Raw genomic sequence first — 24,685 nt, 5'->3', positions numbered from 1 at the left:
TTTCTACAAATCAGATGTCAGGGCATGTCAAAACATCTCAGGGGTCCCAAAATCACCTCAAACCCCTGAGGGTTAACTACAGGTATAGTATGAGCAGTGTGAAACACAATTACTGATAACCCATAATTCCTGTTATCTGGGGTTTAGTATCACCCAGGGTTAACATGTTCAAGCATGAAGAGCTCTAATATGAAACTGTCTGACTGTAGTTATTGTAGAGTGGAGAATCATTTACCTCAGTGTGTCCAGTTTACAGTGTTGACTCTTCAGTCCATCAGAGAGAAGCTTCACTCCTGAATCCTGCAGGTCATTGTTACTCAGGTCCAGCTCTCTCAGCACACAGTTTGAGGATTGTAGAGCTGAAGACAAACTCTCACAGCACTCAACAGTGAGTTTACACATGGCCAATCTGAGAAAGTGCAAACATTACTAAAAACCACACTGTTAATGTGATCAGTCAAAACAAAACAAAAAATCAATCAATCGATCAATCAATCAGGTGTTTAAACTCAAACCTCAGTGTGTCCAGTTTACAGTGTTGACTCTTCAGTCCATCAGAGAGAAGCTTCACTCCTGAATCCTGCAGGTCATTGATACTCAGGTCCAGCTCTCTCAGCACACAGTTTGAGGATTGTAGAACTGAAGACAAACTCTCACAAGAATCGGCAGTGAGTTTACACGTCATCAATCTGAGAAAGAGCACACATTACTAAAAACACACTGTTAATGTGATCTGTCTGATGTAACGAAACAAAAAAACAAAAATCAATCAATCAATCAATCAATCAGATGTTTGAACTCAGACCTCAGTGTGTCCAGTTTACAGTGTTGACTCTTCAGTCCATCAGAGAGCTTCTTCACTCCTGAATCCTGCAGGTCATTGTTACTCAGGTCCAGCTCTCTCAGCACACAGTTTGAGGATTGTAGAGCTGAAGATAAACTCTCACAGCACTGAACAGTGAGTTTACAGCTCTGTAGCCTGTGTAGAGGACAAACACAATATGTATGTGTTCATCTGATGTGTTTAATAGTCTGAAGCACATCTGACTGTAGTGACTGGTTTAACTTCACTAGTTAGTGTGCACATCTGCTGATTTTAGCTTTAAACAGTATTAATGTCTATAAAACACAATTAAAAGGCTTGCTTCAGATGTTCCAATAGCCCAACTCTTTATTAATGTAACGAGGAGACTGACACGGAGGGATCCATTTTGCAGTATTTAATAGACACGGTTCAATCACAAACATACAATACACACTAAAGTGCGAACTCACATCAACAGCATTCAATATAGATCGTGGGGCTGGCGGCTGACAGACACAGAGTGATTTACCAGGCATAGATCAGAGGCAGACGGCGTGGTTCAGAGTACGTATAACAAGCTTGTGTCGTGGGCAGGCAGCGTGGTTCAGAGTCTGTATAACTAGCCTGGGTTGAGGGCAGGCAGAAGGCAACTCAGAGTCAGAAACAGTCCGGGGTAAAGCACAGAAGATCAGGCAGGAAATAACGCTAAGAAATGTTGGCCGTGGCTTCGCAATGAACTGGTGTTTGAGTGTGGCTTATAAAGGGAGCGTGGGTCGTTAACTGGATTCAGTTCAGGTGTGTGCACAATCATCAGGTGGATAATGTAATGCTTAGAAGTCCGTGGATGGAGGCCTCTGCTGGCCAGCAAGGGGAATGACTGGGACCGAGTCGGTGACAATTAAACTCCTAACACAGCAAAACAAGATTTTTATTTTATTTTATTTATTGTTTTTATTATTGTTTTAATTATGGTTTTATTTATTATTATTTAACAAACAAACCAATGACTATAATCAAATTCAAAAATTTTAAATTGAAATTCAGTTCAGGTTTAAACTCTGAGTTGGTTGAACCTCCTCTCTGAAACAGACCCCAGCTCTAAAACCTGACTGAAATTTATCAAAAACATTATTATTAAACATGAAATCATTCAGCTGTACAGACACAATCCTCTCTAAAACCTTTAGATAAAAGGCCAGAATTACAGGATCTTCTCTGGTTTACTGTCTAATAGTCCCTGCCTTGGCTTTATCCTCCTCTCGGTCCACCTGCTTGTCAGTTTCCCCCTCACCATCTGTCCTGTACTCTGTCATGGTTTCATTAACCTGCCTCTCCCCATCACCCTTGTCCACTGTAACACCTCCAGCTGCTGAACTCACTCTTGTCTTGTGTTTTCCTCTGAGGATCATCTGGAATCTTCTCCTAGAAGGGAGCTGTGTCACGGTTGTGGTTGTCCTGTCCTTGTACTGTTGTGTTGTCCTTGTGTTCTCTGTGTTCACCCCAGTTTTCCCCATGTTACTTGCCCAGTTACTCTTCACCCCCATGTTAACTTACTAGTCTCTGTGTGTTTAAGCTCCTCTGTTTCAGTCATTATGTGTTGATCATAGTTTGCTGTATGTGTGTGTGTTTCTCTTGCTTGGGTTTTCTGCTCTTCAGCTCTGGCGTTTTCTTTGTGTATGGATTATATTTAACATTAGAACTGCACCTAAATCCACCTCTTGCATTTGTTCTGCCTGCCTGCATGATTAGAAGAAGATATAATAAACAAGAGGGTTGCATGGCGGTTCATTGGTAAGCACTTTCGCCAAACAACAAGAAGGTCGCTGGTTTGAGTCCCAGCTCCAGTTTCCCCCACAGTGTGAAGACATTTGGTATAGGTGAACTGAGTTAACAAAACGGACCATAGTGTATGAGTGTGTGTCTGTGTCATTGTTACCTTATAATTATCAGCATAGATATGAGTCAAAATAGACAGAATGGAGAAAACATCAGTGTGATCATTCCACTCCAGTCCAGAAAGGACTTTAAAGGTGCTGTATCATTTTATAACTGACTTGTGTGCAATTTAGACGATAACAGCCATATAACCCTGCAGCCCAAGACAGGTTACTCCCTGAAGCTAAGCAGGGCTGAGCCTGGCCAGTACCTGGCTGTGAGACCACATGGGAAAACGAGGTTGCTGTTGGAAGTGGTGTTAGTGAGGCCAGCAGGAGGCGCACATCCTGTGGTCTGTGTGAGTCCTAATGCCCTAGTGAAAGTGAAGGGGACACTACACTGTCAGTGGGCGCCGTCTTTCGGATGAGACATTAAACCATGGTCCTGACTCTGTGTGGTCTTTAAAAATCCCATGGCACTTCTCATAAAGAGTAGGGGTGTAACCCCAGTGTCCTGGCCAAAGTCCCTCAATCGGCCCTTACGATCATGGCCTCCCAATCATCCCCATGTCTTTTTTATGACAGCTAAACACCATTAGCTATTGACCTACATGGTAGGAAAAACAACTGGTGTATAAGTCAATGGTTACAGGTTTCAGTTTTCTTCAAATTATCTTCTTTTATGTTCAACAGGAGAAAACAAAGTTTTAGAAAGGTTTATATCCATGAAGAGTGAGTAAGAATTAGTAAATTCACTTTTTGGGTAAACTATCACTTACGCAACAACTGCCAAAACCTGAATCTGAATGTTATTTTAAAAAACACTAAAACATTACATAATGAACAATTATTAATGTATTTTGCAGTTTAGTTGATATCAATATTGTGCATGTTCATTAACATGATGTCATGTCATTTCTTATTTTCATCCGCTTATCCATGGCCGGGTCGCAGGGGCAGCAGTCTTAGGAGAGAACCCCAGACTTCCTTCTCCCCAAACACTTGCACCAGCTCCTCCGGGTGGATCTTGAGGCATTCCCAGGCCAGCCGAGAGACATAGTCCCTCCAGTGTGTCCTGGGTCTTCGCCGAGGCCTCCTCCCGGTGGGACAGATGCCCGAGCCAACTCAGCTGACTTCTGCTGTTCAGTGTTTGAACTCTCAGCAGTAAAAAGTAAACCACACTGAACTGAACTAAACTGAACATCAACACAAAACTGAACCGACACTGTTTACATTTACTATGATCTTCTATGTGAAGCTGCTTTGATGCAATCTACATTGTAAAAGTGCTATAGAAATAAAGATGAATTGAATTGTCGATGTGGAGGTGCAGTGGCTCTACTCTGAGCTCCTCCCATATGGCAGAGCTCCAGACCCTGTCTATAAGGGTGCAACCTGCAACCCTGCAAAGCAAACTCATTTAAGCTGCTTTTATCCAAAATCTTGTCCTTTCGGTCGTGACCTAAATCTCATGACCATTAACATAATATACTGTATTATTTAAATTCAGGAAATGTCTACTTCTTAGATGAAAAAAGAAGGACGTTGACTTACAGAGCTCTTTTGGAGGTTTTGATGACTGCTGATAGTCTGATGAGACACTCGTCTGATCTCTGGAATTTCTGAAGCTCAAACTCCTCCAGCTCCTCCTCTGAGGTCAACAACACAAAGACCAGAGCAGACCACTGGGCAGGTGAAAGGTAAGGAGACAGACGTCGACTACTAAGTTGAGACTGAATCTCTTTCAGCAGAGTTTGGTCGTTCAGTTCATTCAGACAGTAGAACAGATTGATGGATCTCTCTGGAGACAGATTCCCTTCAAGTTTCTGCTTGATGTAGGCAATTATTTCCTCTTTGCTCTGGTCTCTGTCATCCTGCTGTGTCAACAGGCCTCGTAAGAGTTGTCGACTGGACTGGAGTGACAGACCGAGAAGGAAGCGAAGGTAAAGGTCCAGATGTCCATTCTCACTTTCCAGAGCCTTGTCCACTGCAGCCTTCAGCAAATCAATCATGGACTTATCTCTGCTGTTTTCTGCTTGTGTCTTGTCTCTGTCTAGAATCAGATGTTGATAAAGGGCTGCAATGAACTCCTGAATGCTCAAGTGAAGAAAGCAGTACATGGTACCAAAAATGATTCCCGTCTCCTCCTTAAAGATCTGGGTACACATGCCTGAGTACACCGATGCCTTATAGACGTCAATGCCACAGTCTTTCAGATCGCTCTCATAGAAGATCACATTGTTTCTGTCCAGCTGCTGGAAGGCCAGTTTCCCCAGTGAAAGGATGAGCTTTGGATCCCAGGAGACATCTGCTGTGTTTTCCCCATCATACTTTCTTCTGCTCTGCTGGATCTGAAAGCGGAGAAAGTGTGTGTACATCTGTGTCAGAGTCTTGGGAGATTCCTGCAGTGTTTCAGCATGAGCCCTGTGTTTCAGTTTCAGTATGTTCTGGAGAACAGTGGCTGAAATCCAGCAGAAGACTGGGATGTGGCACATAATAAAGAGACTCTTTGACTGTTTAATGTGATCAATGATTTCTCCGGCCTGATTCTGATCTGTGAGTCTCTTTCTGAAGTACTCCTCCTTTTGGGCATCATTGAATCCTCGTATCTCTGTCAGCCGGTCGATACAGTCAGCAGGAATCTTACTGGCAGCTGCTGGTCTGCTGGTGATCCAGATGAGAGCAGAAGGAAGCAGATTTCCCTTGATGAGGTTCGTCAGGAGAACATCCAGAGAGACTGCTGAAGATACATCACGACACGTCTCATTACCAGCAAAGTTCAGAGGAAGACGACATTCATCCAATCCATCAAGGATGAACAGGACTTTGAATCGTGTGCTTCTTGTAAGGTTCAGTCCTTTAGTCTCTGGGAAAAACTGAGTTATGAGGTCTTTTAAACTTTGTCTTTCTTTCTCCTTTAAGTTCATCTCTCTGAATGGAAGAGGAAATATGAAGCTCATGTTTTGATTTTCTTTCCCTTCAGCCCAATCCAGAACAAACTTTTGCACAGAGACTGATTTCCCGATGCCAGCAACTCCTTTTGTCAGGACAGTTCTGATCTGCTCGTCTTGTTCAGCTGCTTCAAACAAATGTTTGCATTTAACCTGTATCTCTAGTGGCTGATGACGTCTGGAAGCAGCTTCAATCTGTCTGATCTCATGTTCAGTGTTGACCTGTTCACTCGCACCCTGAGTGATATAGAGATCTGTGTAGATCTTATTCAGAAGTGTGGAGTCTCCTTGCTGAGCAATTCCTTCAAACACACTTTGATATTTCTTCTTCAGGCTACATTTAAGCTGATTAATGAAGAACAGCTCATCTAAACACAGGAGCAAAGAAACAGAGAGATTTAGTCTTGACTTTTCCAGCTATATTTGTATGTGTCAGTCTGACAGATACCTATGATTCGCTTACCCTCAAGGGTATCAGCAGCTTGATCTTGCTTCATCTCTCTCAGGAAGAAGAGTGTGAGATCAAGAGCTGCTTCTGTGATAATGCTTCTGTTGTCATTAAAGTCCTTCACAAACTCTTGTCTGTTTTCTTCTTGTAAGATTTTCCTAAACGTTTGCATTTCTTTCTTCAGAAATTCGATCATTTTGCTCTCAAGATTCTATATTTAAAAAAGAAGAACGATATTTCACAAATATATTTAATAACTTACAGTTCTAAATAAAAAAAAACAATTTAATACTTAAAAAATATATATTATATTTAATGTCTGAAAGTGCTCAATTCTGATTTGCATTTAATTGAAGACTAAACGACGTCCAATCAAAGATTGCTTGGCTAAAATAAGGTTCAATGTGTAATTTGGAATTAATGCATAGACATGTATTGCCGGTCTAATCTGTGTTATAATAGGAATTAAAAAAACATCCCACCTGGAAGATCTTCAGGAGATTGTCTGTGAAACTCTTTCGGCTTCTGTGAGTCTTGTTTTTTAAATCTGGTGACTCATGTTCAAAACTGTTAACAAATAAAATTAGTGAGGCAAACAAATACAGATACATATGAAAGACATTAAAATACTAAATGTTCTGTAGACCTCATGATAAGAAGACAGTCTGGACAGTGAACTTGTGCAATTAGTCCATCCCTCTGTCACGTATTAAATTGAGCGGATAAATTTCAGACATAACCAGGACGTTCCCCATCAGGTCGGGAACATTGACTTGGGTCTAGAAGAGATGCTATTGGTAGAGTGTGTGGAAAACACCACAGCAGCTGAGCCCGTTGTGTATTTGGTGTGAAGTGTGAAGTTTGCCAAGCACAGCATGATCACACAATATCACCAAAAGTGCAACCTTCTAAAGGTATGCCTATAATTACCAGAGTATGGGAAGAGTTTAGAATTTAGGTTGTCGATTGTTAACTTTTTACCTAGCTAACTGTAGTCAAAAGATTTGTAAAATATGAGGAAGGGTGGTACGAAGGTGACTTGCTACCCAACGGGGAGACCTGGTGACAGTAAGTATATGCGCTTCATATGATAAGTTGGTTAGCGGGTAGAGAAGACACAAATCTGCCTGAAAAGGGGAAATGCTCATGACTGAATGACGGATATGGGATTGTTTCCCCAGAGGTTGCCCCATCTCTGAGAAAGGAAGTGATTCCTTGGGAATTAGTCAAGGAGGGGTCATCGCGAGGGGTGTGAGTTCAGAAACAACAAGGTCAGGTTGAACCTCGGAGGCGCAACAAGCAAGACCTTCTGCTCTTTCTCCCTGACCTTTCACAGGGTCTGTGTGAGCAGGATCACTGAGGGAAAAATGCATACTGCTTAAGCCTCGGGGTCAGCGGAGAGCATCTGTACAGAGCAGGGAAAAAAGCAACTGCCGATGAGCAGACTCGCGAGAAGTAAGCAGGATGACCTGGGCTTCCCTGAAGTGCACTCGTATTACCTGGACCATGCTGGGGTGGAGTTTCTATTCTCCCAAGAGTGTGAGCTGCTGGGAGAGCACGTCAACTTGCATGGTTGAGCTTGCGTCTTGTGCCTCATTACTCCAGGCTAATTTCTAATATTTATAATTCCTAATATATAATTTTCTAATAATTTATAATAATTTCTCAGCAGGACATATATCTACCAGGGTAAGGCAAGGGTGGTGATCTTGGACCACTGTGTGGCCATCATCTTCCCCAGGGCTCTGACAGCCGATTTGGTGGTCATGAGAATATCGTCGGCCTACTGTGGTGCTGTGGTACCATGGCGCAGAGCCAAAGAGGCATGGCCCACAGCAGTGTGGGCTCTGGCTGTGAGAAACTCAGATAACCCACCCGAGGATCTCAGCTTATCCTCCAGGTGGCGGTGCCTACCATCTAGGCAAAAGCTTTGTACCACCATCGAGTGAGGTGAGGGTAGAAGAGCGTGAGGTAAAAACATACCTGGTTGAGTTCCCTGTTTGCTCCTTGGAAGATGGGGACGGGGGTCTGGAAGAATTTATCTCACATCAGCTCCCGCTCTAGTCAGTCCCACCGTGGGACTAGGGGGACAAGCCATCTCCAGCCCTACTGCCAAAGTAGCAGCCATGATGAAAGCACAGCCATCATGCCTGACTCTAGATCAGTGACCGCGCATTGCACCCCAGATGGTGGCAGCGAGCTTAGTCTGTCATCTGAACATGAAAACTCACCCTCTGATGCTGTGATGGGCATCTGATCTCTGTTGTCAATGAGTAAAAACACAAGCATCCCAGGGGAAAAACCAGCACAAATGTGATAGGGCAAGTTGTGGAGGAGCCAGGGGCCCAAGGGCCCAGAGGCAATGGATAGGCCACCACTGTAATCCTCAGATCTAGAGTGCTCACCACTTTTGTGATATAAGCATCCTGCAGACTTAGCTTCATTTGGACAGATGAATAACAGTCTGCAATTATTAATTCATACTGAAGCCAGCCACAAAGACACAGAAGCACCAGATAATTACAGACGGTTATGATCTGGTGCTTCTATTTCATTTTGTGGCTGACTTCAATATGCTGTTAAAATTCCTTCCGCACCCAAAGGTAATACCTAGAGTCTTTACAGATTCCTTTTAATAAACACAAGCACAGCAAATTAGGTTTCCTGGTTGAAATGTAAAATTGTAAAGACATACATGCACAACAGATAATATAGAAAAACTAAGTTAAGAATCATCATGGAATGGAAATCAAATCAGATGATGAGGTTCTTAAAGGTTCCAATCACTAGTGACCAAAATGTAAAGCACAAAATACCTTTCGGCAGATGATGGTGTTTTCTCTCTGAGGTTTGATGGAGGATGTTTTGACTTCACTAAATGAAAAAACCTAGAATGACAATATTAATTTTAAACTGTGTCACCGTCAGCACCAGACACACTAGAAGGCACTCTACACCTCATATCAGCCACTGTCAAACTCAGTTCCTAGAGGGCCGCAACTCTGCACAACTTAATTCCAACTCAAACACACCTGATCAAACTAATTGAGTCCTTCAGGCTTTTTTGAGACTTACAGGTAAGTGTGTTGAAGTAGGGTTGGAAATCTGAAAATCTGCAGGGCTGCAGCCCTCCAGGAACTGAATTTGACACCGCTGGTCTACATGACCCCAATGCTTTCCACATCACAATTCACATAAACTTGGCTTAAACAATTTTGACAGACATCCACTGCTGAGTATTGTTTCATGATATGGACTTTATCAAGCGTTTCACTGTTTACTGGTTTTCCTGTGTTAGTTTGGTCTTTTTGGTTTATTTGGATCATTGATTGTTTATCACCTGCCCGACCTTTGCTTGTTTATGGGTTATGGGTTTATGTCATTCATTCATTCATTCAATCATTCATTTTCTTTTTCGGCTTAGTCCCTTTATTAATCTGGGGTCGCCACAGCGGAATGAATCAACAACTTTTACACAGCGGATGCCCTTCCAGCCGCAATTTATCTCAGGGAAACATCCACACACACTCATACACTACTGACAATTTTAGCCTATACCCAATTCCCCTGTACCGCATGTTTTTAAACTATGGGGAAAACCGGAGCGCCCGGAGGAAAACCACACAAACGCAGAGGGAACATGCAAACTCCACACAGAAACAACTGACCCAGCCCAGGCTTGAATCAGCGACCTTCTTGCTGTGAGGCGACAGCACTACCTACTGCGCCACTGCGACAACAAGAGACTATTACCTATTATTTCTTTTCATTTTATAAATGTCTAATAAACATCTACAAACCCATTAAACTGACCCGAGATCAGGTAAAACTATAAAACCTGTTCGGTGATTCACCTCTGGAGGGCAAACTGAATGGATTTGTGTGATTCATGTGGATATTATGCAGATCAAGTTTTCGCCCCCTGGTGGAGAAATATTGAATTTCCAAACATTTCGAAGCATTAAATTCATAAAAAGCCTCGTTTACTGAAATCACATGACTCCGTCTATTTGAAATGTGCTCTGATTCACTGCTTTGAAACAAAAAACTGCAAAGGTATTGAAGCTTCATGAAGCAGCGCTCCAACATCAGCCATCAGCTCTGTTTACTGGAGTACTCTTGTGGATTAGCGGTGTGTTACTCGTTCATGTACACTCAGAGCGTGTTTCGCTGGTTTGTGTTTTAATCTTCTGTGTTTATTGTTCCCTTTCTGGATATTGGATTACTCTTTATGGATTACTCTTGATTATGATTGATTGCTTGTTTTGTCCCCTTGCCTGTCTAAAAGATACTCTGAATAAGAAACTAAAACCATCACTAGCTGTCTGTAAATGTCTAAATTCACCAAAAGTCATTGAGTCATTTGATTCATCCAAACAACTGATTCATTTACTAATGACTCTATTTTCTGGATTGTTGGTTCACAATAACATGTTCAATACAGTCCAAGTGTGATCAATAATGTAAATCACTAAATACCTTTTGACTGATGATGGTGTTTTCCCTCTGAGGTCTGGAGGTACACCATTTTTAGAGCAGTCACTCTTCAGAGACACAGAGCTGGACACACATGATCCTGATCTCACACTGAACACACAAACACACCAGAGGAATAAACTGCAGGACAAACTTCAGTCTCCTTTACAAGAGTTTATCAGACAAATATGAGTTTGTTCAGTTTAATTCAGCACAGACTAATAGTTGACTGAAGGTCTGTCTGTTGTCATGTTGAAATAATGGTGTAAAAACAGAGTCAATACCTGTGTTTCTCTGAGAGAGAGTCCTTTACTCGCTCCTCTGCCATACTGCAGCTAAAACACCAATGCAGACATTAGCAGAGCTTTCAGGAAACAATCAGCCGCTGACCATCACCTGGAGATGACAATATACTGAGATGAAGAACAGCACACTTTATAGCAATCAATGCTCACTTCACTAACAACATCGCACTCAAACTGACCACATGATGAGGGACAGAACTGTTATATAGTGTTTATTATTTCACATCATTCAAAGCACACGACATGATCCAGTCTAGAGCACACCCAAAACATGTCACTCAAATTAGCTGGTTTCAAGCCACAAATAAGGCAACTACCACTTATTTTATAATCTGTATATACCTGAAATGAGCAGATCTGCACAGATTTATCACCCTGCTGGAACTATCATCCCATCCACTAAAGACAAATTTGTGAATAACTTACCTGATATTTCTGTGTTTCTAAATGCACCCATGAACACAAATGACCTTGATGTAGCTGTATGGATGTTATCTTCACTAACACACTAAATAATGTTGCCCTCATCAAATCAAGAGAGAATAAAACTACACCATGGCATAACAATCATACTTACACTCTAAACCCTTTAACCCTTAAACATAAGTGGAAAACACTAAATTAGAGGTCTGAAGAATTGCATACAAAGATAGTTTCTAGCTATAGGAGGGCTCTAAAATCTTATTATAATAAATGGTTGTTTTCTGAAGAAAATGTCTAATAACAAACTATTAGTGATGACTTTATTCAGTGAAAACATCTTTTCAGTAGACAGAAAATAGATGTTAAACATTCTGCACTTCTCTTTTCACTTCTACAGTGAGAACCTCTTGACTGTGGTTGTGTCCTCAATAAAACCTAAACAACTGACACTTAAAATATTTATATTGTTTCACTGAGAACAAGTTTGTTAATATAAATCAAGAAGATAAAAAAGGTATTATTGGAAATAACCTAAATAGCCTTATTGGACCTATAAAATAAAAAAAAATATATATATATATATAGTATGTCAAGATAACGTTCGAGGTTACAGAAGTAACCCTTCGTTCCCCAAGGAGGGGAACGGAAGTGCCATAGAGTGGATTGATTGAAATCCATGAAATGGGAGGATTCGGTTCAGAAGCCGCTTGTCTGAAAGAGTATTGAACGGGCCAATGAATGCAATGAATTGGCAGCGTGAGCTTGCACAGGTGTACTTCATTGCCAATTATCCCAGCATATAAGCACACCTGGAGCAAGCAAATGCCATCCTTTTAAGCTGAAGAGACTTTCAAACAGCTAAGGGACAGTCATTATGGCGACGGAGTATGGCACTTCCGTTCCCCTCCTCGGGTAACGAAGGGTAACTTCTGTAACCTCGAACGTTCCCCTTTCGGTTGGGGAACTTGTGCCAGAGAGTGGATTGATTGAAATCCACGAAATGGGAGAAGTATGAAAAGCACCATAATGGCTGCACCTTACCAACGCCCCCGATGAGGGGATAGTCAAGCAAGCGTGACGCACCCACATCATGGGAGGCGCGGTCCTCCAACGTGTCCCTGGCCCTAATTTATCCTACTTCGGCAGAAGTCTTACGGATTTAGAAATATTTTTTGGGAAGTCGTGAGCATCTAGATAATTCTAGGAAAATACGACAGTATGTTGGGAAGCGTGCAATCCCGATAGGGAGGACGCTGCGGAGATGGCAGAATTTACATATGGACTAGCCCTAAAAAGGGGGAGTAAGCATAGCAAAAGAGTGGTTAGCGGAGAGGGAAGACACGGGTCCGCCCAGGGGGGGGTGACTTAACCGAGGCGGAATAAGCATATGGGATCGCCTAGTGGGGATCACGAATAGCAGGCACCTATACCCAAAATGCGGGCTGACCAGCGGGCAGACCTACAACGTAGTGGGCCAGCAAGTGACTCCTCCGCTGAGTCAGTGCTGGGGGCCACGGAGGAATCTGCAGGGCTCACCTGACGGGGAACTTTACTGACAGATAAAAAGGCGCACGTACCTCCGTGTTAGGGAGAATGGCACAGCAAGCGTGTTTCAACACCCTACCGAATTGTTTCCTCAATCACCAAGGGTTACCTAATACCCTTGAGAAAACCGGCTCCACTCGCAGACTGTAAAACCTTGCAAATGTGTTGGGTGTCACCCAGCCCGCAGCTCTACAGATGTCTGTTAGAGGGGCGACGCGGCTCACCTCGGCTCTGATAGTGAAAGAAAGTCATCCACAATCTAGTGGGAAATTATTTCGGTACGGCACTTCCCTGCTGCCGACCGCTATAACAGACAAAGAGCTGCTCAGATGATCTAAACTCTGAGTGAGTCCGGATAATACGCAAAACGCGAACTGGACAATAAAGAAGGGCTGGGTCTGCCTCCTCCGAGGGCAGCGCTTGCAGGCTCACTACCTCGTATTAAAACGGAGTGGTAGGAACCTTGGGCACATATCGCGGGCGGGGTCTCAGGACGTGAGAGAAAGCCAGCCCAATTACAGGCACGAGTCACTGATCGAAAAATGCCTCCGGGTCCCCGACCCTCTAATCGATATCAACGCGACCAGCAGAGCTGTCTTCAGGGACAGAAAGATACTGAGTCGAGGATCGAAAGGATCTGACGCGGCTTGTGTAGCGAGGGCGAGATCCTAAGAGGGCATGAGAGGGGGCGAGGTGGATTAATTCGCTTAGCGCCCCTGAGGAACCGGATGATGAGGTTATGCGTTCCCACGGTGCTGCCAGCCACAGCGTCATGAGAGCGGAGATGGCAGCCACGTAACCTTGAGTGTGGAGGCCAACAGCCTGCTCTCCAGCTTCTCTCGGCGTAAAGAAGCACAACGCTGATCTGGCAAATTACGGGGGTCTTCTCTGCGAGAGACACACCATTCAGTGAATAGACTCCACTTCAGGGCATAGGCGCGCTCAGGGAGGGGGCTCTAGCCCGAGTGACGGTATTAGCCACCGCAATCGGAGGTTACCTAAGTCTTCCTCGCGTCTAATGACCTCCAAAGATCGGCGAGGGTGCCAGATGGTGCCCTGTCCCTGAGAGAGTAGGTGCTCTCTCGAAGGGACTGCCAGGGGAGGGCTATCGCGAGGGAGAGCTCTGACATCCAGGTCCGGTTGAGCCAGAGGGGCGCAACCAGCAACCTGTTCCTCGTCCTCCCTGACCTTGCACAGTAACTGCGCGAGCAGGCTCACTGGGGGAAACGCGTATTTGCGCATGCCCCGAGGCCAGCTGTAAGCCAGTGCATCCGTGCCAAGAGCACTCGGTCAGGGAAAGAACAACTGGCAATGAGCGATCTTGGGGGAAGCAACAGATTGATCTGGGCTTCCCCGAATCTCGCCCATATCAGCTGAACAGACTCGGGGTGGAGTCTCCATTCTCCAGGACGCAAGGCTGCACGGTTGAGCTTGCCTGAATATGAATGGCGTGCAGCGATTTCAGCCGCGGATGACTCCAGAGGAGCAGACGGTGGGCGAGCTGAGACATGCGGCGAGAGCGCATACCCCCCATACGGCTGATATACGCCACCGCCGCCGTACTGTCCGTCCTGACCAGCACGTGTTGCCGCTCCAGCACCGGAAAAAAACGGTGGAGAGCGAGGAACACTGCCAACAGCTCCAGGCGATATGCCAATGCAACTGGGTACCTTTCCACAGGTCCGCAGCCGCATGCCCGCAACGCACAGCCCCCCAGCCCGTGTTGGAAGCGTCTGCTGAAACGACAACAAGACTGGACGCCTGTTCTAGAGACACCCAGGCCTGTAGGAACGAGGGGTCGCTCCAAGGGCCGAGGGCGCATTGATGCCCGCGAGCCGAAGGGGCGCTAAGGCACCCACCGCGGGCTTGGTGAGGACCCGCGGAGACAGAGAGAGCCCGAAGGGGAGGGCTTTGTATTGCCAAGCTCGACCTTCAACGCAAACCGCAGAAACTGACGGTGGCGAGGAAAAGTGGAGACATGGAAATACGCGTCCATCAGGTCTAATGCTGCAGACCAACCCAGAGGACGAACGCACCGGAGGATGTGCTTCTGCGTGAGCATTCTGAACGGCAGCTTGAGCAGACAGCGGTTCAAAACGCGCAGATCTAGGATTGGCGTTGACCCACCGCGCTTTTTGGGCACGATGAAGTGTGGGCTGTAAAACCCGCTCTCCATCTCGGCTGGAGGGAGCGGCTCGATTGCATCCTTCGCCAGGAGGACAGCAATCTCCTCTCGGAAGACTGGGGCAGACAGGGGGCTGACCCTGGTGAATACACACCCGTGAGTTGGGGGGCCGTTTCGCGAACTGAATCGCATAGTCGAGTCTGATTGTGCGTATGAGCCACCGTGAAGAGCTGGCCCGCGCTAACCAGGCAGGCAAAGCTCTCGCTAATGGACTCATCGCTACAATCGCTGACATACCAGCAGTGGGGCAGCGCGGAGTGGGTGTGCTGATCCGGGAAGCGCGGGTCCCACGGAAAAGCTCTCATTCCGCACCCGAGCTCCGGAGGGGAGGCTCGAGGGGTGGGAGAAAGGAGACCGTCCTCCCAGCGCTCGTGAGCCACTGGCGAAACGCACTGAATCTGTAAGCTGGAAAGCATAGCGTCCCAGACTGGCAGATTTCGGGCTGTCACATCTGGGGAAGTGAAAAGTGCCCTTTCATAACGTTTTCATGGCAGTAAAAAGTGCCGTTGGAAATGGGGCACCGCCCTCCAGCGGGGAAAGAGCAAGTTCCCTCTTCTCCAGATGGCCTGTCCCAGGGACGCTTCGCGGTCCGTTGCCAGACTTAGCGGCGTTCTGGGCAGGGGGGCTGCCTGCTTCCGAGGTGCCCGACGTGCTCGCTTCACCAGAGGCGTGTGCGGGGGCGGAGCAGCTCTCGTAGGCGGGCGCCTTCGGCGAGGAGCAGGTATGAATGGCACGGCGGGCGGAGCGGGCTACGGACCGCCGATAAGACATCACCCATCAACTGCTCTCTCACCGCCTTGAATTCCTGGGTGAATTCACAGACGGTGTCGCCAAACATGGCTTGGGATATGGGGAAAGTCAAGAAAGCGGACTTTGTCGACTTCGCGCATATCAGCTAGTGGTGGCGCTCCTGGATCACTAATGTGGACATCGTCCTCCCCAACGCACACGCAGCGGACTCAGTAGTCCGAAGAGCTAAGTCAGCGGCGGTGCGAAGCTCGTAAGCCTGGGTTGGACCCACCCTCGTGCAGCTCGGCCAGCGCCTGCGCTAGGTAGCGCTGGTAGGTGGCTATCGCATGCAAGGCGGAAGCAGCCTGGCCCGCAGCTATGTAAGCTCTAGCTCCGAGGGAGGCAGATAACTTACAGGCTTTGGATGGGAGACGAGGCGGACCCCGCCAAGAAGAGGCGCCGCGCGGATTGACCGCCATTGTGCACTCAACCTGAGGAATCGCCACATAACCCCTGGCTGTTCCACCGTCAAGAGTGGTGAGGGTGGAGGGACACGCAGCAGGAGCAGAAAAAAGTGCTTTACAAGACCGCGTGAGCCTACTGTGCACCTCCGGGAAGAAGGAAACGCCCCTCTAGTCGGTCCGGCCGCGGAGCTGGGGGATAAACCTTCTCCAAGCCTCCAAGCCCGAAGCAGCCCGGGAAAGCACGGCTAACATGTCCGTTTCAGGATCCGTAGTGACAGCGCTCACCAGCCCAAAGGGGGCGAGCGGGTCTGGATCATCATCGGACAATGAAAGCCCACCCTCAGATGCCGCGGTGGACGTCTGGTCTCCGGTGTCATCGGGCGTAAGGGCTACCATCTGTTAGACGGATTGCTTTCCCCACCCGAAGCTTGGATGGAGCGCTTACAGGAGCGGGAGGTCCGCGGGCCCGTGGGTGACGGATTATCTCTCGCTGAAACCCTCAGATCTGCCCGAGTGCCCGCTGCAGAGCAGGGGACAACTGGGGTGGTTCGCCCTTTTGCAAAGGCTAGCCGCGATCTTTACTGCGCAACAGTCATGGCATCGCAATGACGACATGAACTGCCTGCGAGCAGCGCATTAACATGCTGGACCCCCCAGACATGTAACGCAGTGCCTGTGCCCATCATCCGAGGACAGGAAACCACCGCATCCAGAAACGCACAGTCGGAGCGCCGTCCTGAAAAGGACGTGGTGCACGACTGTGTTGCTCTTTCTGTGAAGTTTGCAACTTTATACGCACCGCTCTGGAGGACCTTACCCAAAGAACGCCAGGCAAGGGAGAAACCCAGCTCGACCGTCTGCCGCTGCGTGTACACACTCTGGACCGGGAGAATGCTCTTGTTCGCTCAGAATCGCTGGTCACAGCAGGAGGAACCCTCATCGACTCAATCAGAAAGTCTCTGAAGCGAAAAGGATGGCGTCTGCTCGCTCCAGGTGTGTTTATATGCTGGGATAATTGGCAATGAAGTACACCTGCGCAAGCTCACGCTGCCAATTCATTGCATTCATTGGCCCGTTCAATACTCTTTCAGACAAGCGGCTTCTGAACCGAATCCTCCCATTTCGTGGATTTCAATCAATCCACTCTATGGCACTGAAGTTCCCCAACCGAAGGGGAACCTCAGCTTTAGCCCATTAATGATATTATTATTTAGTTATTATGTACTAAAATGTCAGCTGACAACTAAGTGTTAAATACAGTGTAAGGAACGTCAGCTTGTTTTTCAGCAGAGTTTCTTCCTGTTGAACTCGAAAGTCTGGTTTAACTTTACTTTTGAGTTTAAGACACTCTAATTTAAGAGGTATATTTTTTACTGAATAATCTGAAATGATCAAGTCACCCTGATATAGAGCACAAACATTTTCATGGGAATAACATTTGGTTGACACAAAGTTTAAATGACTGTTTTGAAACCGTGTTTAATCTGTGTTTGAGGATTTGATCTTCAGGATCAGACATTTAAATCACACTCACACATATAAATCCTTCATCATCTCCACAAATCAGCGTAATGTAGAAGTGTTAAACTCACATGCAGAAGTACAGACGCTTTTGTGCAGCAGGAACACAATCTGAGCTCTTTCACTCTTTCACTTCACTAAAACACACCTGTGTGATCTACAGGTATATCCTGAAATATTATTGGCTCCACCGTGTGGTGGTGTGATTCATGAGATTCACCTGACTGTAGGCAACACACAAACCACTGGAGCTGAAGATATCTTAGTAGTTTCACTGAGCAAAAGTGTGTTAATGGAATAGTTTTTAGAATGAAAAAGTATATAAGATTAAATCTGAGAGGTCTATAAAGAGTACATAAAGCTGTATTGGACCTATAAAATAAAATGATATACAGTTGAAGTCAGAATTATTCGCCTCACTGTTTTTTTTTTCCCACAATTTCAGTTTAACGGAGAGCAGATTTCTTCAACACATTTCTAATCATAACAGTTTTAATAACTCATCTCTAATAACTGATTTATGTTATCTTTGCCATGATGACAGTAAATAACATTTGGCTATATATTTTACCAAGACACTTCTATACAGCTTAAAGTGACATTTAAAAGATTAACTAGGTTAATTAGGTTAACTAGGCAGGTTAGGGTAATTAGGCAAGTTATTGTTTGACAGTGGTTTGTTCTGTAGACTATCAGAAACAAATACAGCTTAAAGGAGTTAATAATATTGACCTTAAAATGGTTTATAAAAAATTAAAAACTGCTTTTATTCTAGCCGAAATAAAACTAATAAGACTTTCTCCAGAAGAAAAAAACATTATCAAACATACTGTAAACATTTGCTCAATCTGTTCAACATCACATGGAGAATATTTCAAAAAGAAAAAATAAATAAAGGGTGGTTAATAATTCAGACTTTAACTGTATATTGTCAACATAACTTAAAGTTTAGCCAATTTATTTTGTTTTAATTAGTTAGTTATAGATGTCGGAGCCCTGAATTAGAAAGAAAGTAATGTATTTAATTTATTTTATTTTGTATTATTTTTGGCCTACTTTTTGCCAGCTGTTGTGCTGCCACCTATGGGGCATACTAGTCACTGCACTGTAGGAAAGCCAATATCAGCTGAACCTAATCAGCAAGAAGCATGCCAGTGGGGAGAGACAGTTTTCAAAGCTCAATTGGAGGACATTGAGAATTTTATTGTAAGTTGTTTGTTATGGAACATGTTTTGGAAGCAAGAATAAAAATGGATCAAAATTCAAGCAAGTGTCCTGCGTCTAAAAACATTACCTGCTGGGGACAGCGAAATCAACAAGGAATTTGCTGTAACAATTGAGTTATTACTAAAGTCAGCTGTCAGTTAAGGGTTAAATGCAGTTTCTGTAAGGAACATCAGCTTGTTGTTTTTTGGCAGGGTTTCTTTCTGATCAACTGGAAGGACTGGTTTAACTTAATTTTTAAGTTTGAGACTCTCTATATTAAGACTTATATTTTTCACTGAATGATCTGAAAGACTAATTTAGAAAAGTGCAGATATTTTCAAGGGATTAAAAAGTATACTTTTGACATTATGTTTAAATGGTATTTGAGGCTGACAACTTCAGGATCAGACAGCCGTTTAAATCCCACTTACACACAAAAAACTCCTCATCATTTCCAAGAGTTTACACTTAGCTGATGATTGATAATACAGCTTGTTTGGCATGCTGTCCCAGGAGAGAGCTCTGAACCTATGAGATCCTTGAGCCTTGGGCTCCCTCCCATTTGCAGGACGAGAGGGGAGTTTGAGCTTAGTTAGATCTTGATGAACTCCCCTGAGCTTGGCTGTGGTATCAATTTAGTATGTTCAATTTACTTAAGACTGCATGACTTTGGACTGTATGAGGAAGCTGGAGAAACCGGAGAAAACCCGCACGAGCACGGGGAGAATGAGCAAAGTCTGGGCAAAAATGTCAACTGGTTTAGTAAGGACTTTAACCAGAGACATTCTTGCTATGAGGCAACAGTGCTGATCACTGCGCTGTCACTCATCTGGAAAGGAGGAGGAGTAGGGGTGGGTAGGGGGATTCTTCAAGATGAAGATACTGAGTTAAGAAAAGCTGGTTATTTATAGTGAGTTAGGAATCATCTGATTGGTGAGTCAATGATAAGCTGGTGCAGGACCAGCCGTGAACAATCATAAGCATGTGATCCTCGCAAAATTAGTTAATAAATAAACTTCATGTAAATGTTATCTATGCCAACAGGCCATAAGTCCGTCTCACTATTGCTGTCTTCCAGCCTTTCAGAGCACAGACACCACAAGTGTTGCTCCACACAAGTGGCAAAACTGAAGCTAATACCAGCCGACAATGAAAAGAACTAAAGCCTTTGCAAATCTGTCAAAATACAGCAGTGGAAGTAACCGTTATAAATGTCTTTCAGACAATAATCTAGTTGAGAAGATGAGTAAAAACATTAGCAGAGCCTATCAGTTTTATGTGCAAGTAGCATACATTTACAGTACATTAAGCAGACCCTTTTGTCTAAAGTTACTTACAATTAACGAGGCATTCAGCGATTCAACAAGAAGAGGCAAAACATAACAAGAGTGATAATTATACAAAGGAACTGTTAGTGCTTAAAGAAGTAAGCGCTAGTTAGAGTTTGGAGTTTTTTTTTTTTTTAAGAGAGGAGTGATTCTACAGATGGTTTGTCAAGCCCTCTCACCACGTCTTAAATGCATGTATTTATATGGAGTTATTGCAGGAACATGTCTGGTGCAAATTTGCTAAACTGGTGCAAGTGTTTGATAAAGTGTCAGAGGGATAAAAAGACTGTTTTCTATAGGTGGTTTGTGCAGCCCACTCACCTGTGTGAGGCACACTCAAAATTGATCATGTTTTGGGGTTGATGTGTGGTGAAGTGGGGAAAGAAAAGGGGGCCCTTATTTTTTGTTCAGGTGATTTTGGAAGAGATTGGTTTTCACTTGTTGTTTTAATACCAGTAAATCTGCAGTCTGTGTGGGAATATTGAAGGAAGAGGTTTTATAAAGTGACTTATAGCCTCTTTGTGATGGTACCACAAGGAAGTGCTCACTCACTAATCAAAGGCCACTGGATGGTTTGTAGACCTTCAGCAGCAGGTGGAGGTAAGAGGATGCAGTGCCAGTGGCTTTTGTAAGAGAGCATCAGTGATTTGAACTTGACACAATCCTCTTATGGTAACCAATGCAGAGAGGTAATGAGAGGTGGTACACTTCAGTTGGGCTCACTGAAGACCTGATGGAGAATCTGATGATTCACTATATCCAAAGCAGCAGACGGGTCCAGTAAAAGCAGAAATGATGATATAGAACCTGGTTGAGCAATGAGGTTACCCAGGCCTGCTTAGAGATGGTTGGGAATGTGCCAGAGTGGAGTAAAGTGTTTATGATGTGTGTTAGGGCCAGCACTATGGTTAGGGAAATGTTCTGGAGGATGTGTGAGAGAACTGGATCCAGAGGTGGAAACAAAATGCAATGTTCCTACAACATTGGGAGTACAACATCAATCTGACGACATGTTTATGTCTTGTCCCAGGTAAAAAAAAAAAAGTGCACTAAAATGCACTTTATTTAAGTATACTTAGTACACTTTTCAGTAATGTACTAAAAGTGCTCTATTTTCACACACTAATTTTGTACTTAATGTACTAAAAGATAGTATTAAGTATATGTTAAGATAAGCTTAATACCATCTAAGTTCACTCAACTGTGCTATTTTGAGACACCCTGAAATTAAATTAAAATGTGCTTCTAACATACTATATCTGTACTTTAAAAAATGTTTAGTTACAACTAGAAATACACTTGAACCCTAATTTTAAACATTTAAATATATTTATGACTAATTTAAAGTATAATAGTATTATATTAAAAGAATATACAAATTGTAAAAAAAAAAAAGTGTGCTAAATACTGTATTAAAAGTATTTTGGGAAAATGTACTTCTACTACAATACATTACTAATAGATTTCTAATAAAGTCAATTTAATATAAACTTAAAATGACCACACTCAAAATCTATTTAAGTGTTAGTGATAATATTGCATTCACATTAAGTGTACTCAAGTACAACTTTTGGGAAAATGTACTTCTACTACAATACATTACTAATAGATGTTTTATATATTAACTTATTTTAAACTTAGGATTAGTATGTCAACAGTGTACTAAAAATCAACTCATGTTTAAATGCTAGTGTACTAGTGTTTAAAGCACACTTTTGAAAAACACACTAATAAAAAGTCTTTTGGATGTTTTTTTCTGGAGTGTACTTTACTGTAGTACACTAAACATATATTTAAGTATTACTGGTATTTAGTATACTTTTGTCAAGTGTACTAAAGTCCTACTGAAGTATAAACATACTTTTAACTAGTATATTTATAGTGTAAAACCATCAAACTTTTATTTAACACAAAAAATAACAATGTACTAAAAATGTATTTGTGGGTTTTTAAGTGTATTTTAATTGCATTTAATTATATATTTTTTTCACCTGGGGTGCCTGCTGGGTGTTTAAGGCCAGTTTCATCATACAGTAAACATCCGTCATTTTCTTATCAGTGACCTGCATCTAAACAGTGGGTCAATGCTTGTAAATTTTGGACATCTTCTTGGACATGATTAATGCTTTCAAACAGTTTTTTGCAATTATAAATCTCCATGTCTTGAGGTAGTTCATTATGATCTGATTCACCTTCTATGTGTGATTTGACTGGTCAGGAATCACAGGACTGACTTCTCTAATCTCCATAGACAAAAGAAAATAATGTAGTGACTGCAGGTTAGATGACAGTAGTGGAGTAAAAGTACCGATACTGCAATAAACATGTACTCAAGGTAAAGTACAATACACAATTATAAAACAACTTAATAAATTACAATATTTTGAGGAAAATACTCAATTACAGTATTTTGAGTATTTGTAATTTGTTACTTTACATGATTTAATAGGTTTTTAAGCTCATATGACTGTATGGAGCAGGAAGCACAGCAGCGTGAAGACCTTATAATTTCTGTTTAATCACTAAGAGTAGCAAGTTGTGTGGAAATAACTAAATGAACTACACTTTTAGTGCAAGTGAGCAGGAGGCAACCAACTTGTGAGGTATTAGTTACCTCTGCATCCTCTGACTAACTTCAGAACATTGAGATCAAGTCTGGGAGAAACACGTAAACCCGGGACATGAAACTTTAAGTGGCGTTTGATTCTAATTTGAATGTATAATTGAAGAGTATAGGAGCAGATATAAATCAAAACTCTAAATTAATTCATACACGACAAATGTGACCTGTTTATAATCAGAAATAGTCTAAATTCAATTGTCACTTAAAACAAAGATTCCAGAAGCACTAGAAAAGGCTTACAGGCATTTACCCTTCAGCCATTCATCAGATTACATTGTAGGACTGATAGACTGTGCTCATGTGCAGTGTGTATCAACCCTCAAGAGACCAAAGCCGCTATCAATACCAACCAAAAGCAAAACTGTATTGTTTTAGATAATCCAGTATCGATGCATTTTGAAATACCTATATTTTTGACAACACTACTGCAGGTATATCCTGAAATATTAATAACTGTGGACGAGTCATCAAAACAACACCCAAACCACTGCAGCTGAAAATATTCATACTGTTTCTCTGAGCACAAGTGTGTTAATAGAATATTTGAGGAAGGTAAAACGGGTATTTGAGATTAAATCTGAGAGATCTCTTTAAGAATACTCAAAGCAGACCAATAAAATAAGATTAAATATTTTGTCATAACTTTTTATGTATTTATTTAGTTAGTACTAAAAGCGCGTCAAGCTGGCAGTTAAGGGTTAAATGCAGATTGTATAAGAAACAGCAGCTTGTTGTTTTTCAGCAGTTTCTTCCTGTTCAACTGGAACATCTGGTTTAACTTTACTTTCGAGTTCGAAACTCCTAATGTTTAAAATTTAGTTTTGTGCTGAATGATCTGAAATGATCAAGTCACCCTGATATAGAAGAGTACAAACATTTTCAAGGAATTAAAATTAAAGTTTTAAGTTTAAGTTTAAATGACTGTTTTGACAAAAATCAAAAGTTTGTTTAATCAAAGTTTGAGGATTTGATCTTCAGGATCAGACATTTAAATCACACTCACACATATAAAACCCCTTCATCATCTCCACAAATCAGCGTAAAAGTAGAAATATTAAACTTACTTGCAGAAGTACAGACGCTCTTGTGCAGCAGGAACACAATCTGAGCTCTTTCACTCTTTCACTTCACTAAAACACGCCTGTGTGATCTACAGGTATATCCTGAAATATTAGTGGCGCTGACATGAATATTCATGAGATTCTCCTGACAGTAGGGTGCGTCTTCAATATTTGTGAACATGAATGGTTTTTTATGTGTTTTAGAACAGCCTAAGAAAACAATTCTGTTAATGCATGTCAGTTTTTAAATAATATATATATATATATATATATATATATATATATATATATATATATATATATATATAGTGCAACAGAAATATACACTTCTGGAGCTTTTCAGACATGTAATACATGTTACACATGGCTGCTGTATTTTGTTGTCTATTTTTAAACACTTAAATTTGTGTTATTTAGTATTTATTTTCCAGTAAACTTCAATTTATTTTAGTCCAACCCTGTTTCAGCTGTAGTTTAAAATGTCCTGAGGAAATAGTTTGCTCCCTTCACATTCCTCCTGCCAATCACACTCAATGCTGCAGTTTGTAATACAAAGCATTTTTATTATTAAATATCACTGCAGTTCATATCAAATGTCACTAAATGCACAATAACACTAACACAATAATTTAAAGATGCTACGTAAATCAGTCTACAGAGCAACGACCAAGTTTTCAAGTGTAAGCTGTTAAACTTAACATTGCAGTGAAATCTATTTGCTCTAGAGTAAATAACAGATAA

At 42.9% G+C, this 24,685-nt stretch overlaps 1 protein-coding gene across 2 annotated transcripts in view; it reads right to left on the bottom strand.

Moving 5' to 3' along the window:
* si:cabz01015815.1 overlaps positions 1-23,989 on the bottom strand; it is a 29,131-nt gene extending 5,142 nt beyond the window's left edge. Inside the window, exons 1-10 of one of the 2 annotated variants that reach the window (XM_073948162.1) lie at positions 23,948-23,989; positions 10,839-10,950; positions 10,558-10,665; positions 8,062-8,966; positions 6,561-6,645; positions 6,094-6,289; positions 4,234-5,998; positions 806-979; positions 516-689; positions 236-409 (exon numbers count right to left, since the gene is read on the bottom strand). In XM_073948162.1, the coding sequence (XP_073804263.1) occupies positions 236-409; positions 516-689; positions 806-979; positions 4,234-5,998; positions 6,094-6,274 (2,468 nt within the window). In that variant the 5' untranslated portion in view covers positions 6,275-6,289; positions 6,561-6,645; positions 8,062-8,966; ... (1 more) ...; positions 10,839-10,950; positions 23,948-23,989. The remainder of the gene's footprint in view (positions 1-235; positions 410-515; positions 690-805; positions 980-4,233; positions 5,999-6,093; positions 6,290-6,560; positions 6,646-8,061; positions 8,967-10,557; positions 10,666-10,838; positions 10,951-23,947) is intronic. The other variant, XM_073948161.1, reaches the window with a different exon arrangement.
* Between the last annotated feature and the right edge of the window lie 696 nt (positions 23,990-24,685).

This window comes from Danio rerio, chromosome 4 (genome assembly GCF_049306965.1).
Source record: "Danio rerio strain Tuebingen ecotype United States chromosome 4, GRCz12tu, whole genome shotgun sequence".
Lineage (NCBI taxonomy): Eukaryota > Metazoa > Chordata > Actinopteri > Cypriniformes > Danionidae > Danio > Danio rerio.
This window is presented reverse-complemented; position numbering and strand designations above follow the sequence as displayed.